This window comes from Bombina bombina, chromosome 6 (assembly GCF_027579735.1).
Source record: "Bombina bombina isolate aBomBom1 chromosome 6, aBomBom1.pri, whole genome shotgun sequence".
Lineage (NCBI taxonomy): Eukaryota > Metazoa > Chordata > Amphibia > Anura > Bombinatoridae > Bombina > Bombina bombina.
Genome location: NC_069504.1, coordinates 595,010 through 613,505, shown reverse-complemented (window position 1 = coordinate 613,505; position 18,496 = coordinate 595,010). Strand labels below are relative to the sequence as shown.

General features: G+C 40.2%; 1 protein-coding gene across 1 annotated transcript in view; it reads right to left on the bottom strand.

Annotated features, from left to right (window-relative positions):
* The window catches only part of SBF1 (SET binding factor 1), a gene marked incomplete in the record, with an annotated part of 739,370 nt that overhangs the window by 374,722 nt on the left and 346,152 nt on the right, over positions 1-18,496 (bottom strand). Inside the window, 1 exon segment of the mRNA XM_053716293.1 lies at positions 18,287-18,436. Within this exon segment, the coding sequence (XP_053572268.1) occupies positions 18,287-18,436 (150 nt within the window).

Sequence of the window (18,496 nt, the reverse complement as noted above, 5' to 3'; positions counted from 1 at the left end):
ACGCGGCATGCATTTTGAAGTTTTGTTAACCTGTCTTCTGTCAGGTAAATCTTCATTTCTACAGAATCTATAAGAGTCCCCAAGAATGGAACTCTTGTGAGAGGAAAGAGAGAACTCTTCTTTTCGTTCACTTTCCATCCATGCGACCTTAGAAATGCCAGAACTAACTCTGTATGAGACTTGGCAGTTTGAAAGCTTGAAGCTTGTATTAGAATGTCGTCTAGGTACGGAGCTACCGAAATCCCTCGCGGTCTTAGTACCGCTAGAAGGGCACCCAGAACCTTTGTGAAGATTCTTGGAGCCGTAGCCAATCCGAATGGAAGAGCTACAAACTGGTAGTGCCTGTCTAAGAAGGCAAACCTTAGATACCGGTGATGATCTTTGTGGATCGGTATGTGAAGGTAAGCATCCTTTAAATCCACTGTGGTCATGTACTGACCCTCTTGGATCATGGGTAAAATTGTCCGAATAGTTTCCATTTTGAACGATGGAACTCTTAGGAATTTGTTTAGAGTCTTTAAATCTAAGATTGGCCTGAAAGTTCCCTCTTTTTTGGGAACCACAAACAGGTTTGAGTAGAACCCTTGTCCTTGTTCCGACCACGGAACCGGATGGATCACTCCCATTGTTAACAGATCTTGTACGCAGCGTAGAAACGCTTCTTTCTTTATCTGGTTTGTTGACAACCTTGACAGATGAAATCTCCCTCTTGGGGGAGATAATTTGAAGTCTAGAAGGTATCCCTGAGATATGATCTCTAGTGCCCAGGGATCCTGAACATCTCTTGCCCAGGCCTGGGCGAAGAGAGAGAGTCTGCCCCCTACTAGATCCGGTCCCGGATCGGGGGCTCTCGGTTCATGCTGTCTTTGGGGCAGCAGCAGGTTTCCTGGCCTGCTTGCTTTTGTTCCAGGACTGGTTAGGCTTCCAGCCTTGCCTGTAACGAGCAACAGCTCCTTCCTGTTTTGGTGCAGTGGAGGTTGATGCTGCTCCTGTTTTGAAATTCCGAAAGGGACGAAAATTAGACTGTCTAGCCTTAGCTTTGGCCTTGTCTTGAGGTAGGGCGTGGCCCTTACCTCCCGTAATGTCAGCGATAATTTCTTTCAAACCGGGCCCGAATAAGGACTGCCCCTTGAAAGGTATATTAAGTAATTTGGACTTAGAAGTAACATCAGCTGACCAGGATTTTAGCCACAGTGCCCTGCGTGCCTGTATGGCGAATCCTGAGTTCTTAGCCGTAAGTTTGGTTAAATGTACTACGGCCTCCGAAATGAAAGAATTAGCTAGTTTAAGGACTCTAAGCCTGTCCGTAATGTCGTCTAGCGTAGAGGAACTAAGGTTCTCTTCAAGCGACTCAATCCAAAATGCTGCCGCAGCCGTAATCGGCGCGATACATGCAAGGGGTTGTAATATAAAACCTTGTTGAACAAACATTTTCTTAAGGTAACCCTCTAATTTTTTATCCATTGGATCTGAGAAAGCACAGCTATCCTCCACCGGGATAGTGGTACGCTTAGCTAAAGTAGAAACTGCTCCCTCCACCTTGGGGACCGTTTGCCATAAGTCCCGAGTGGTGGCGTCTATTGGAAACATCTTTCTAAATATTGGAGGGGGTGAGAACGGCACACCGGGTCTATCCCACTCCTTAGTAACAATTTCAGTTAGTCTCTTAGGTATAGGAAAAACGTCAGTACTCGCCGGTACCGCAAAGTATTTATCCAACCTACACAGTTTCTCTGGTATTGCAACAGTGTTACAATCGTTGAGAGCTGCTAAGACCTCCCCTAGTAGTACACGGAGGTTCTCCAATTTAAATTTAAAATTTGAAATATCTGAGTCCAATCTGTTTGGATCAGAACCGTCACCCACAGAATGAAGCTCTCCGTCCTCATGCTCTGCGAGCTGTGACGCAGTATCAGACATGGCCCTAGCATTGTCAGCGCACTCTGTTCTCACCCCAGAGTGATCACGCTTGCCTCTTAGTTCAGGTAATTTAGACAAAACTTCAGTCATAACAGTAGCCATATCTTGTAATGTTATCTGTAATGGCCGCCCAGATGTACTAGGCGCCAAAATATCACGCACCTCCCGGGCGGGAGATGCAGGTACTGTCGCGTGAGGCGAGTTAGTCGGCATAACTCTCCCCTCGCTGTTTGGTGAAATTTGTTCACATTGTACAGATTGACTTTTATTTAAAGTAGCATCAATACAGTTAGTACATAAATTTCTATTGGGCTCCACCTTGGCATTGGAACAAATGACACAGATATCTTCCTCTGAGTCAGACATGTTTAACACACTAGCAAAAAACTTACAACTTGGTTATAATCTTTTTTAGCAAAAAACGTACTGTGCCTCAAAGAGGTACTAACGATTAAATGACAGTTGAAATAATGAACTGAAAAACAGTTATTGCATCAAATTTTAAAACAACACAACTTTTAGCAAAGGTTTGTTCCCATTAGTAAAAAACAACACTAATTAAATTTGTACATAAGAAAAACAAAACAACGTTTTTTATACACAGTCACTATAAGAATTCTCACAGCTCTGCTGAGAGAATTTACCTCCCTTCAAAGAAGTTTGAAGACCCCTGAGATCTGTCAGAGATGAACCGGATCATGCAGGACATATAAAAGTAGCTGACTGGAATTTTTGATGCGTAGCAAAGAGCGCCAAAAACGGCCCCTCCCTCTCCCACACAGCAGTGAAGAGAAACGAAACTGTCACAATTAAAGCAAAAAACTGCCAAGTGGAAAATAATGCCCAAACATTTATTCACACAGTACCTCAGCAATGTAAACGATTCTACATTCCAGCAAAAACGTTTAACATGAGAATAGTTATTAAAAGGATTAGTGACCTTAACACAGTAGTTCCGGTGAAATACCATCCCCAGAATACTGAAGTGTATACATACATGTCATTTTAACGGTATGGCAGGCTTTTCTCATCAATTCCATTCAGAAAATAAAAACTGCCACATACCTCAATGCAGATTCATCTGCCCGCTGTCCCCTGATCTGAAGCCTTTACCTCCCTCAGATGGTCGAGAACAGCAATATGATCTTAACGACTCCGGTTAAAATCATAGTAAAAAATCTCTGTCAGATTCTTCCTCAAACTCTGCCAGAGAAGTAATAACACGCTCCGGTGCTATTTTAAAATAACAAACTTTTGATTGAAGTCATAAAAACTAAGTATAATCACCATAGTCCTCTCACACATCCTATCTAGTCGTTGGGTGCAAGAGAATGACTGGGACTGACGTAGAGGGGAGGAGCTATATGCAGCTCTGCTGGGTGAATCCTCTTGCATTTCCTGTTGGGGAGGAGTTATATCCCAGAAGTAATGATGACCCGTGGACTGATCACACATAACAGAAGAAATAGATTTTTTAGACGTGACCCTAAGGTGGGGAGAGGATAATGGCATTCAGTCATGTACCTTTTTCAAACAGGTAGACCGTAATAATTTTTTGGATTACTTTAGCAACCATCACACTAGTTGGAAGACCAATATTCCATACAGCCAGTTTAGGAGGATTCGGCGTAATTGTACAGATATAAATATTTATGACACACAAAGCATACTTCTAAAAAACAAATTCAAGGAAAAACACTATCCAGAAGAACTAATAGAATCAGGCTTTCAAAAAGCACGTTCTCTAAATAGAGGAGATTTGTTAAAATCAAAAACTCCAAAAAAACCCGTAAATGAGGACTCACATTTTGTATCTTCATTTATCACTAGATATAATAATAATTATAAAGAGATTAAAAAGATTTTGTTTAAACACTGGCCATTACTCAAACGAGACCCCATTTTCAAAATAATATTACAAGATAAACCCAGATGTACATTTAAAAGAGCACCTACTATTAAGGAAAAACTGGCACCTAGTAAGGTCGTTATGTGCAGACGTAAGTTAAAAACTCCTTACAAGAGCACTCATAACTCTATTATGTCAAACATAGGAACTTATAGATGCAATAAAAAGAGATGCAATATGTGTAAGTATATAACAAATGGTCTTAAAAATATTATATCCAATAGTACTGGAAAATCCTTTGCAATTACTCAAAGAATAACATGCAACTCCAACTATGTAGTGTATTGTATAACATGCTTGTGTGGCCTACAATATATAGGTCGCACCTGTAGAAAAATCAGACAAAGATGGTCAGAACATTTGAGATGTATACTGAAGGGGTCTGATAAATATAGTACCTCTAGGCATCACTCCTCCATACATGGCACAAATAATTGTGTCATGAATATCACCCCATTGGAAATCATTCCGGCCCTCAGTTCCCAAAACAGAATGACTAAATTACGCCAGAGGGAAACCTTTTGGATTTACCAATTTAAAACCCTACATCCAGAGGGCCTCAATGAAGTAATAGATTCTGCTGCTTTTTAATACATCTCTAATGCATATAATACCACTTCATATCACACGTTGTCTATATACATATTGCAACAATATGTTTATTATCTTATAATATGATACTTTCATATTATTATTTTATTATATGATACCTTCATATTACATCCATCACTCGCACATTTTTTTAGTTATGAATGTACTCTTCACAATGAATCTATTCTAGATTTCACACTTAGTAGTATTTCACTCATTGTTTATATCACACATATATATACACACACTAGGTAAAATTGGCCCCATTTTCTCACTACGACGTAACACATTAGCATCCATTATCACTAGGACATAGATGCATATACATATATATATATAAGATATGCGGTCCTTACACTCATGTAATATACACATTCAGACACGTAGGTGGTTTGTGCACGTTATAGTTAGAGTTCTTTTAGTGCATCTCTTTCATTCATGTAGGCATCAGCCACCCACGGCCCTATCACACTTCTTTCCACAGTAGTTGCACGTACACGTCATGCTCACACATAGCAACATTAACAACAGACACTGTTTCTATGTGAGTCATCGTACGCATCTAACATAATCCCCACGCCTTTTTGACACACACACTTAGCTCCAATCAAATGGAGCAACACATCACATGATTGTTTTGGATACAGCACTTCTATTGGTCTAGCGCGACACACCTTAGTCTTACGAAGCTATAGGATTGGACATTTATTATAACATTCCTATTCGTTGAATTATACACACCCTTACTCTGTTAAGAAACATAAGACTATACCTTTTTACAGCGTATCATTTATACGTAGGTGCTATTTACAAATACAATTAAGGAATAACAACGGATATAAAAAAAGCGCATGTCGCAATAATACACTTTACATATACAGCATCACGAATATTCATAACCATTTATAACACTGTGCTTAAACATCTAAGACAACTCATAGAGCTTAGATCTCAGTACTTCTATATATGTCTTTTCTAGTCTATGTGTGTCGAGAGGGATTAGTAGGTTCTATGTATTGGACATTTGTTTTACACATTGTATTGTATCACTGGTATTATCTGTAACATCCGGTTAGAACATCTAGGGAGTGAATTCAAGTAGCACCTGTTCTAATAAGCTACAGCTGATCCCATTAAGCCTACACAGGGGTATATATGTAAGAGACTCCAGTATATTCAATATCATTTGCCTGAGGAAAAAGCGTGGTTAGCGCTTAGAAACGCGTTGCAATTTTACTACAGATGTCATTGTAGATCTGTGTATTTTTTTAATTAAACTTTTTTATCGATACTGGAGTTCTCTGTTTTTTCATCAACCTGATATATTTGAAGTTCACCTCTCATCACGACAGTGCTTTTGGGTGGATTTGTGCACTAGGACACCATAATATTCCTAGTATGCTTCATTTGCACTATAGGGTGCAATACTTTCTGTGAGTATCCATTCGCAAGCTGCAACAGATATTCATCACTGGTTCCACATTGATTTGCACTAGGGGTCGCCCTCTTGTTTTCTCTCTTGATATGCTGTACCTGTGTCAGAGTACCTACAAATAGCCTATGGGCTGTATGTGTGCTGTGTAAAGTCAATTACCTTACACAACACCCCTTCATTGGCTTATCAATGTCAATGGAGCTGCAGCATTATCCAGTAGAGAGCCCATCAGCTACAGGTATTGAGTAACGCAGAGGATTGCAGTAGGAAATACCTGAGTCCCTCAGGGGGAGGCTAGGGACGAGTCCCTGCAAGGCCTGAGGGTAGTTATGGATAAACTCCCATTAGGGAAATTCTGTACACATAACAGGGTATTCGTGTTTCCCTGTATCATTCCGCTGCTGTGAAGATTCTTTTGTCTTCTTTGTAAATTATACTCCCCAGGGACTCTGGGTCTCACATAGGTCTGGGCTCCCAAATAGTAATTCATAAGCAAGTAACTGAAACAACATCTATTCTCAACCATCCCTTACAAGGCCTAGAACAAAACTAAGAGAGAGATGGGAGGAATTTTTCTAAGCACATGATAGAAGAGCGGAATGGTGGGGACAGTGCCAAAAAAGCCTGGGGCAGGAGTCTATATATTCACCGACCGTTGCAAGACATGCGTGAAAAAAATCTGCTGCGCCGCTGAAAGCACGTAGCCCTAGATATCCCCGGGAGCTAGAAGTTAATAAACGTGTCTTGGAGCAAAAGGCCACCTAACCTACTGTAAAAAAACACTACTATACTCATAACAGTGGCGTGCACTGGGTCCGAACTACAGGTACAGTCAGAGGACCCAGTGCCGCTTCTGGGTCACTAGTTCCCATTAAGGTGCGACCTACCAGAAAGTCCCCTTCTTAACAGATTGCCACACACAGACTGAGACCCCTCTCACTAGGTATCTGAGGCCCTTTTATAGTCGAGCCCTTACGCAATCTGAATGATCACCCAGAAAGGCCCCTCATTGAGAAGGTCTATGCTATATAGACTTGAGATCATGTGATCCAGATACTCACTTGTCTCCTCAGGCAAAGTTGGCGTTTAACCCTACGCAACGCTTCTGAAAGGAACTTGGACATTTAGTTGATGACAGAATAGAAGGTGGTTTTGTAGATATCAAAACCAAGGAATTTTTGATGGTAGAACATCCTGTAATTCCGATCTTCAACTTTCTGCCTAAAGTCCACAAATCCCTAGAAAATGTGGTAGGAAGGCCTATAATAAGTGGCAATAATTCGATCTTTGAACACCTTTCAGAATGGTTGGACGAAATTCTCCAACCATTGGTGAAACAGTTACCTAGTTTTTTAAGGGATACCAAACAGTTACTACTTGAAATGGACTCTATGGAATGGAAAGAAAACTACATATGGCTTACTATAGACGTAGTTTCGTTGTATTCCTCGTTCAGACATGGAAAAGGTCTAGAAGCAATAAGTTATTTTCTCCATAGAAATAAATCCTTTGATGAAGATTTCTGCCAATATATCTTGCGAGTAACAGAATTTTTACTAAGCCACAACTTCTTCACCTTCGAGGGGGATTTTTACCTCCAGAGGTGTGGGACAGCTATGGGAGCAAAATTTGCACCATCCTATGCGAATTTATTTATGGGATGGTGGGAGCTGTCCCACATCTTTGGAGGTGAAAATACGAATAGGGACCACATTGTTTATTATAAGCGATATATAGATGATTTGATATTTATATGGAGTGGTAGCCCCAAGGAGGCGGAGGAGTTTGTGGCAAGACTAAATACAAATGATGTGGGAATAAAATTTACTTGTGAAATGAATAAAAATAGTATAAACTATTTGGATGTCAACCTCAAAGGAGGGGAACAAAGTAAAATTGAAGTAAAACTGTATAGAAAACCCATATCGGGCAATAATATTTTGCATGCCCGTAGCAACCATCCCCAGAGGGTCTTTAAATCTGTTATAAGGGGTCAATATATAAGGCTCAAGAGAAATTGTACTAATAAAGAAGTGTATCAGATACAAGCAGATGATTTCAATAAAAGACTGAGAGAAAGAGGATATCCACAAAAAGATATTGATTTGGTAAGAAAGGATATTGACAGTCAAGATAGGTCAATTTTCTTGAGCTATAGGGAATCGTCAAGGAAGCAAGACATTAAAGAGGAGAAAATGGTGACTTTTGTCACCCAATATAGCAATCAATATGAGGAAATCTGTCAAATTATTAAAAAGAACCTATCTATGCTGAAAGCTGATGACGGGTTAGAAGAAATAAATCCAAGAATGTGCAGATTTGCATTTAAAAGGGGATTGTCTATTGGAAACAGGATTGCACCTACACAATTGAAACCTGAGACTCCTAGAAGAAGCTCATGGTTAGAGCATAGAGGAGTATTTAGGTGTAGCAATTTACATTGCAAGGTCTGTGAGAAATTAGACCCTAGACAAGAGTTCAATAGCTGTGTAACAGGAGAGACCTTTGAATTTAAAGGATGTACTAACTGTAGAGCCACATATTCTATTTATCTCTTAACCTGTATAGAATGTGAGGTACAATACACTGGACTCACTACAAGAGAAGTAAGATACAGGATTAGAGAACATCTATCCAATATAAAATTAGGTAAGTTAACTACACCATTGGTGCTCCATTTTAAAAACCATCATAATAAGAGTAGTAAAACTCTAAGATGGACAATAATAGATAATGTACAAATGGGCTCAAGAGGAGGGGATAGGGAGTAAATTTTAGCTAAGAGAGAAATATTCTGGATACACAGACTAAAGACCAGATTGCCACAAGGATTAAATTCAGAATATGATCTGATAAATTTCTGGCAATAGACTGTGTATCAAATAATTAAACAAATAAATCAATATGATATTGACTGTCTGAAGTTAATAGAATTGTGATACAATAAGTATGAATACAGATCTTTAATTTACAATAACATTCCAAAAGCTAGTTTAGCACAATTGGATTGAGGAAGAAAAGTGCAAATAATGAAAGCAAATAAGGGGTTATTTGTAATTGTCACTGTGGATATTTATCTGTATAGGTCACACGGTAAGGCTAAAAATAATACAGTTGATGAGGAATGAATCGACAATTATCTATATTAAATTATATAAGTTTCATAATGTAACCTTTATTGTCACTATTATTGTTAAATTAGGAAATTATGCTATAGAGAAATTTGTTATGTATATAAATGAATTAACTGTCTATGGAAAGCATGAGTAGAATAGTATTTCTGCATAAGTATTTTGGGAAGCAATGGGTTAATTCCAAGTTTTTGGTTTTAACCAATAGGCAAGGTCCTATAGATTTAAAAAGAGCCGAAAGAGGCTATCAGACCACACTACGATTACGGCCAGCGAGCCGAAACGCGTCAGTGGGTCACTGGGAACGTCCCAATACTTTCCATCCCAAGCTGAACATGTAAATATCTCAATTGCTGTTCAAGAAAATAAAGGCAAGCTTTTTTAAACCGCATAACTGTGATGGTGCTTCATTTCTGTTGTCAAGGAGCATCTGTGTAATCATTGGTGAGCACACACAGTACAGCGGTTTCCACCACGCCCCACTGCAAATACTGTGACGGAGGAACGCCCGGTACGCCAAAGCGTACACACACGGAAAGGCAGCAGAGACGCACAGGACGCCGATAAAGGAAGAGCCGGATTTTCCACGATAGTGGAGTGTCCAGGGCAGAATACAGGTGAACACTGCTTTTGTTTGCATTTTGTTTGCATTTGATTGCATTCTATATGGAGATGAATTCCGGACAAAGGCGAATGTGAGTGGTATCTCAATAAGTTTGGTCTATGTGGTGTGTGTACTGAATAGCGTCAAAGGGCATGTATTACGGAGGCAATTAGCAGTGGGGTTTTTTGAATGGACTTTGACATAAATGGATACGTGACAGGTGCTGAGCAAAGGTGTGAATCCTCAGGCAACAAGCCATTAGATAGGGAAAATTAAAAACAGGACTTACCCAGAATCTTGTATGGTTACCTGATAAATGTATTTCTTTCCGGGCATGAAGAGTCCACGATTTAATTAAAATTACTAGTGGGATATTCAACTCCTGGCCAACAGGAGGAGGCAAAGAGCAACCCAGCAGAGCTGTTAAGTGTCACTTCCCTTACTCACGGCATGAGAACGAGGCTCCCATTGGAGCCTATGGAATGTTCCTAACTTGTAATACCGACGCACATTTGCGTGCGCTGGTATTACTGAGTGGAGTGAAAATATTGTGCTTGCGAAAGCGCAGTTTTGCACTACACTTGTAATCTAGCCCTATATGTTTAACAGGTGCCAACAACAACCCCCACATTTACTTGATAGGCACCTATACTACTGGTCTTGACACAAACAGAAAAACTAAATTTATGCTTACCTGATAAATTACTTTCTTTTACGATATGACGAGTCCACGGATTTCATCCTTACTTGTGGGATATTAACCTTCTGCTAACAGGAAGTGGCAAAGAGCACCACAGCAGAGCTGTATATATAGCCCCTCCCCTTCCCCTCCAACCTCAGTCATTTGGCCGAAGGTTATAGGAAGAGAAAAGGAAAGGCTAAAAAAGCTCTAAATATACATTATCTCACATGTATCTATGGTAATTTCTTATACAAGTGTAGCCTCCCATTGCATGACAATAATGCCATAGCATCTAGTAAAATGCTTTCCCTATATGTGTGTAGTTACATATTTTCATTTTTCTTTCAGATTGGGCACTCATAGAATTTGCACTAGGGATAAATAATCTGTAATATTATGCATTGTTAAAGGGACAGTACACTGTAAAATAGTTTTTCCATAAATGTATTTTAAATTACTTGTTATACCAACTGCAGAGTATAAAATATTTGAGAAATTGCATTTTCGGGTTTATTTGTGTATCTGAAGTAGCTGGTTTTGTGCTTTGAAACCACAGCCTATTACAATGGGTTGAGCTTCAGGTAATATCAGATCTCATTTTGTTATCACTTTGTGTACACAGACTTGCTTCCTTATCTTATATTTGTCTGGAACACCAAAGCTCAATACATAGAGAGAACAATGGAAAATTATCATTTTATTACTTAACTATCATGTCCCCACTGAGGGTGTAATCTCTTCTGCTGGCTGTGTTTACTTAGGCTTGTCAATAGCGTATACGCCAGTATCAAAACTTTCAGTATAGGTTGGGAAAACACAAGCTAAATCAGCTATTTCAAATGCTGAAATATGAGTAAAGGAGCTACTTGTAACCAATTTAATACACTCTAGCAGGTAAAAAGGATCATTGGGAATAATTTAAAGGGGAGAAAGTTTTTGGGTGAACTGTCCCTTTAACTAGAAGTCTGTGATTAGTATTTATTTTTCAGTTACATGACAGTGTGAAATTAACTTATTGTTAAATGACATATAATTTGTAAATATGTGATTACAAATTAACAAACATGTAATTTTGGTAATTTTATATGAAAGTACAGTCTTTATAAGTGTATGAGTAATGCTTTAATTGATGGTTTTGTTTACCTATGTGCTTATTTGTGTGTGAGGTCATATGTGGGGATTTAAATGGTTAACATGATTAGAGAATTGTAAAAGGTATCAGGTTTCACAAACAATGGTTTTCAGGTGTTTTCATTCAAGTTTAGCATAAGCCTATAAAAGGCTTTAGTATGTGGTACTATCTAGGTATCTGATGACGGCTTAGGCCGAAACGCGTCATACCAGACAGTCTGTACTTGCAAGTATTTATTTTATCCTAATATTGCTGCTTATTTAAATAAATGCTTTAGAAAAACTTCCATCCTGTGCTCCGTTTTTCTGCTGTGACTATTAAGGCTAAAAAGGTGCAGAGGTGACTGAAGTTTTCAAAACATAAAATAAACCTGTCTTAAAATAACAGGATGGGCCGTGGACTCGTCATATCGTAAAAGAAAGTAATTTATCAGGTAAGCAAAAATTTACTTTTCTTTTACAAAGATATGACGAGTCCACGGATTTCATCCTTACTTGTCGGAAACCAATACCAAAGCAATAGAACACGGATGAAAGGGAGGGACAAGACAGGAACCTAAACGGAAGGCACCACTGCTTGAAGAACCTTTCTCCCAAAGATAGCCTCAGAAGAAGCAAAAGTATCAAATTTGGAAAATTTGGAAAAAGTGTGAAGGGACGACCAAGTCGCAGCCTTACAAATCTGTTCCACAGATGCATCGTTTTTAAAAGCCCATGTGGAAGCCACAGCCCTAGTAGAATGAGCCGTAATTCTTTCAGGAGGTTGCTGTCCAGCAGTCTCATATGCCAGGCGGATGATACTTCTCAGCCAAAAAGAAAGAGAGGTAGCTGTAGCTTTCTGACCCCTATGCTTTCCAGAATAAACAATGAATAATGAAGATGATTGACGGAAATCCTTAGTTGGCTGTAAGTAAAACGTTAAAGCACGTTCCAAGTTATGTAACAGACGCTCCTTCTTAGAAGGATTAGGACATAAGGAAGGAACAACAATCTCCTGATTAATATTATTATTCGAAACAACCTTAGGAAGGACCCCAGGTTTGGTACGTAAAACCACCTTATCAGAATGAAATATGAGATAAGGCGAACCACACTGTAATGCTGAAAGCTCAGAAACTCTTCGAGAACTTTCCAAGATAATAGTTTAATATCTATGGAATGCATAGGTTCAAACGGAACACCTTGCAGAACTCGAAGAACTAAATTCAAACTCCAGGGAGGAGTAATAGGTCTAAATACAGGCTTAATTCTAGATAGAGCCTGACAAAAAGACTGAACATCTGATACATTTGCCAAACGTTTGTGAAACAGAATTGACAAAGCTGAAATTTGTCCCTTTAAGGAACTTGCTAATAACCCTTTCTCCAATCCTTCTTGGAGAAAAGACAAAATCCTAGGAATCCTAACTTTACTCCATGAGTAACCCTTGGATTCACACCAATAAAGATGTTTACGCCATATCTTATGATAGACCTTTCTAGTGACAGGCTTTCTAGCCTGTATCAAAGTATTGATAACTGAATCAGAGAATCCTCGCTTCGATAAAATCAAGCGTTCAATCTCCACACAGTCAGTTGCAGAGAAATTAGATCTGGATGTTGGAAAGGACCTTGAATGAGAAAGTCCTGTCTCAACGGAAGTTTCCACGGTGGCAGAGAGGACATGTCCACTAGATCCGCATACCAAGTCCTGCGTGGCCACGCAGGCGCTATCAGGATCACTGAAGCTCTCTCCTGTTTGATTCGAGCAATCACGCGTGGGAGGAGAGGAAATGGCGGAAACACATAAACTAGGCTGAACAACCAAGGTACTGCCAAGGCATCTATCAGTTCGGCCTGAGGATCCCTTGACCGGGATCCATATCTTGGAAGCTTGGCATTCTGACGAGATGCCATCAAATCCAATTCCGGTCTGCCCCATCTGAGAATCAATGAGACAAATACCTCCGGGTGAAATTCCCACTCCCCCGGATGAAAAGTCTGTCGACTTAGAAAATCTGCTTCCCAGTTCTCTACCCCTGGGATGTAGATCGCTGACAGATGACAAGAGTGGGCCTCTGCCCAACTGATTATCTTGGATACTTCTATCATCGCTAAGGAACTCCTTGTTCCCCCCTGATGATTGACATATGCCACAGTCGTTATGTTGTCCGACTGGAATCTGATGAATTTGGCCGAAGCCAACTGAGGCCACGCCTGAAGCGCATTGAATATTGCTCTTAGTTCCAGAATATTGATTGGAAGTAGACACTCCACCTGAGTCCAAACACCCTGAGCCTTCAGGGAGTTCCAAACTGCACCCCAGCCCAGAAGGCTGGCATCTGTTGTCACTATCACCCACGAGGGTCTGCGTAAACAAGTCCCCTGGGACAGATGATCTGGTGACAACCACCAAAGAAGAGAGTTTCTGGTCTCTTGATCCAGAATTATCTTTGGAGATAAATCCGCATAATCACCATTCCACTGACCGAGCATGAACAGTTGCAGTGGTCTGAGATGAAAGCGAGCAAACGGAACGATGTCCATTGCCGCTACCATTAATCCGATTACCTCCATACACTGAGCCACTGATGGCCGAAGAACTGTCAGAAGTGCTCGCAAGCATTCAAAATCTTTGATTTTCTGACCTCCGTCAGAAATACTTTCATGGCTACCGAGTCTATCAGAGTTCCCAAGAAAGGAACCCTTGTCTGTGGAATGAGTGAACTCTTCTCTATGTTCACCTTCCAGCCGTGAGTTCTCAGAAAAGACAACACTGTGTCCGTGTGAGATTTTGTCAAATGATATGTTGACGCCTGAATCAGAATATCGTCCAGATAAGGCACCCCCGCTATCCCTTGCGGTCTGAGAACCGCCAAAAGAGACCATAGAACCTTTGAGAAGATTCTGGGTGCTGTGGCCAACCCAAAAAGAAGAGCCACGAACTGATAATGTTTGTCCAAGAAGGCAAACCTTAGAAACCGATGATGATCTTTGTGGATTGGAATATGAAGGTAAGCATCCTTCAAATCCACGGTAGTCATATATTGACCCTCCTGGATCATTGGCAAAATTGTTCGAATTGTCTCCATCTTGAATGATGGAACTTTGAGAAATTTGTTTAGACACTTGAGGTCCAAAATGGGTCTGAACGTTCCTTCTTTTTTGGGGACCACAAATAAGTTTGAGTAAAACCCCTGTCCCTGTTCCAGTTTTGGAACAGGACAGATTACTCCCATAGTAAAAAGGTCTTTTACACAGCGTAAGAACGCCTCTCTCTTTATCTGGTTTGCAGATAATTTTGAAAGATGAAATTTCCCTCTTGGGAGAAAATCCTTGAATTCCAATTGATAACCGTGGGTCACTATTTCTAGTGCCCAGGAATCCTGAACATCTCTTGCCCAAGCCTGAGGAAAGAAAGAAAGAAAGAAAGAAAGAAAGAAAGAAAGAAAGAAAGAAAGAAAGAAAGAAAGAAAGAAAGAAAGAAAGAAAGAAAGAAAGAAAGAAAGAAAGAAAGAAAGAAAGAAAGAAAGAAAGAAAGAAAGAAAGAAAGAAAGAAAGAAAGAAAGGAGGAGGAGGAGAAGAAAGAAGAAGAAAGAAGAAGAAAGAAGAAGAAGAAAGAAGAAGAAGAAGAAGAAGAAGAAGAAGAAGGAAGAAGAAGAAGAAGAAGGAAGAAGAAGAAGAGGTCCTCCTTTAAAGTTCCGAAAGAAACTAAAATTATTCTGTTTACCCCACATTTTAACCGACCTATCCTGAGGTAGGGCATGGCCCTTACCTCCTGTAATATCAAATTATCTCCTTCAATTCTGGCCCAAAAAGGGTCTTACCTTTAAAGGGAATAACTAAAAGCTTATGTTTTGATGACACATCAGCAGACCAAGATTTGAGCCACAATGCTCTACGTGCTAAAATAGCAAATCCTGCATTTTTTGCCGCTAATTTAGCCACTTGAAAAGCGGCATCAGTAATAAAAGAATTAGCTAGCTTAAGAGCCTTAATTCTATCTAGAATGTCATCTAATGGAGTCTCAACCTTAAGAGACTCTTCTAGAGCATCAAACCAAAAAGCTGCTGCAGTAGTTACTGGGACAATGCAAAAAGAAATCCCTGATTAACAAATAATTTCTTTAGTAGACCCTCTAATTTCTTATCCATAGGATCCTTGAAAGCACAACTATCCTCAATGGGTATAGTAGTACGCTTAGCTAGGGAAGATATAGCTCCCTCTACCTTAGGGACCGTTTGCCATGAGTCCCGAATGGTATCTCATATAGGAAACATTTTCTTAAAATTAGGAGAGGGAGAAAACCGTATACCTGGTCTATCCCAATCCTTACGAATAATTTCCGAAATTCTCTTAGGAACCGGAAAAACATCAGTGTACGTAGGAACTTCCAAATATTTATCCATTTTACACAATTTCTCTGGAGGAATCACAATAGGATCACAATCATCCAGAGTCGCTAAAACCTCCCTAAGCAACAGACGGAGGTGTTCAAGCTTAAATTTAAATGACATAGCATCCGAATCTGTCTGAGGCAAAACATTCGCTGAATCAGAAATTTCACCCTCAGACAGTAATTCCCTGATCCCCAACTCAGAGCACTGTGAGGGAACATCGGAAATAGCTAATAAAGCATCAGAGGATTCAGTATTTACATTAATACTTGACCTACTGTGTTTACCCTGCAACACTGGTAATTTGGACAATACCTCTGTAAAGGGTAGTTGACATAACTGCAGCCATCTCCTGCAGAGTAAAAGAATTAGACGCACTAGAAGTACTAGGCATTGCTTGTGTGGGCATAAAAGGTTGTGACACTTGGGGAGAATTGGATGGCATATCCTGATTCTCTTCAGACTGAGAATCATCCTTAGGCACACTTACTTTATTTAAAATATGCTTTTTACATTGTAAAGCCCTTTCAGTACAAAAGTTACACAATGTAACAGGGGGTTGCACAATAGCTTCTAAACACATAGAACAATGAGAAACCTCAATGTCAGACATGTTGAACAGACTAGTAATACCACAAAAGTTGTTTAAACACTTATTTATAGCATAAAATAAACATTAGAAAAAATGTGTACTGTGCCTTTAAGAAAAGAAAAAAGTTAATTTTTTCAAAATGCACAAAAAACGTTAAATTATTCCCAAATTTAACTTAATATCGTTGGTTAATCCAAAAATTACTGCACCCAGAAGCAAGGGCAGAAATAAGGCTTTAGAAGTACTTATATCAACATGTAGTCAAAAGATAAATAAAAATACACTCTGCACCTCGCCACAGCTCTGCTGTGGCGCCTAGCTGCTCCCAGGGTACTTTGAATCAAGTTTCCAACCCTTCAGACCAGCTACACAGTCCAGGAGCCACCGAGTTACTTTTTGCTGCTGCTAAGCCTGAAGAAATTGCGCAGAAATAGGCTCCGCCCCTTAAGGTCAAAATTCAGAGTAGGCCCAAACAACACCGCATGGAAATGCAGTTTTGCACTAAAGTAAAAATACACACACAATATAACCCTCAAGCATAAAACCAATAAGTTTTAAGTGCCAAAAATAAAAAACATAAAACATCATTTTTTATATTGTCTCCCATGTCACATAATGCCCAAATATCAACTAATGATAAATATAAAATAGGGACTCCAGTAACACCCCTCTTATTAAAATAGGTTTTACTGCTTACCCCATTCCCATACAGGGAAATAATGCCAGCCAGTTCTGATACACCAAGTCTCCTCAGAAAAAAAAGGCTGCACATACCTTAATGCTGCTTGTAGCATGAAACCGGTCTCCACACTGAAGATGTCTCATGGTTACCTTCAGAAGTCTTTGTGGGAACCAGCGTGGATCTTAGTTACAAATGCTAAGATCATCAAACCTCAGGGCAGAAATCTTCTTCCATATCCCCCTGAGGAAAATAGTACGCACCGGTACCATTTAAAATAAAAAACTTCTTGATTGAAGAAACTAAAACTAACACCTCACTTTACCATGTCTTCCTAGTATAACACAGGCAAAGAGAATGACTGAGGGTGGAGGGGAAGGGGAGGGGCTAAATATACAGCTCTGCTGTTGTGCTCTTTGCCACTTCCTGTTAGCAAGGGGGTAAATATCCCACAAGTAAGGATGAAATCCGTGGACTCGTCATATCTTTGTAAAAGAAAAACTGCTTTGTGTAGATATCCAATCCAGTGCTGTACACATGACAGCAGAGGATCTAAACATATGGAGTATAACGTTGATCTGACACAAGGAGGCTAGGGACTGGTTACTGCGACACCTGTGGTAGGCCTGTGACTAACTCCCATAGGGTGTTCTTGTGCCTCTACCCATACTCTGACACTCTCTGTCCAGACTGTAGCTCTCTGAGGGGAAACTCGGCCTCAAATCAGTCTGAGAACTATTTTCACAAACACCTGGAGCACCTTCCTTCTTCAGCTTCCCTTCCAAAGGCAAAGACAAGACTAGATTTCCAGTAAGGTAGAAGGGGTATTAAGGGCTCTTGGAATTTGGGGATCTTTGCCTCCTCCTAGTGGCCAGGAGGATATTTCCCAGGAGTAATAGATTGTGGACTTTCACCACCTTTATGAGAGAAAAACCCCAGGTACCTCTCTCTAGGCAAATGTCCATCAACCGTTCACAGCTTCCTTCACTGAACCCACCACCAGATACCTCTCTCAGAAAATTCCCTTCAATCCTTAAAAGTTTTCTTTTGCTGATCCAATCTACTAGGTAACCCTCTCAACTTCCTCTGCAAGACACACACACCTCTTAGCATCTCTCACTCTGCTTCCCAGTCTCTCCTAGAATTGCTCACTGTGTATCGCTTCCAGAGCCTCTCAATGTGTAACTGAGCAATACCTGTTCCTCCCGGCTCTCTCAATCTATGCCCAGCCACTCACCTGTAAGCAGCAGTTCATTAATCGCACGACAAAGTCAAACTGCTGGTGGTCCAGCACTGCTCGGTTTTGCTGCACGTGAAGGTGGAGCTCCTGGGTCAGACACTGTCTAGCGGCTCGCCCCTTCAGGGCCCGCAGAACGGCTGGATGCAGCTGTAAAGTAGGTGAAGGTGGAGAGTTGGTGTTAGTAACAAACCTCTCGCTATCCCATGT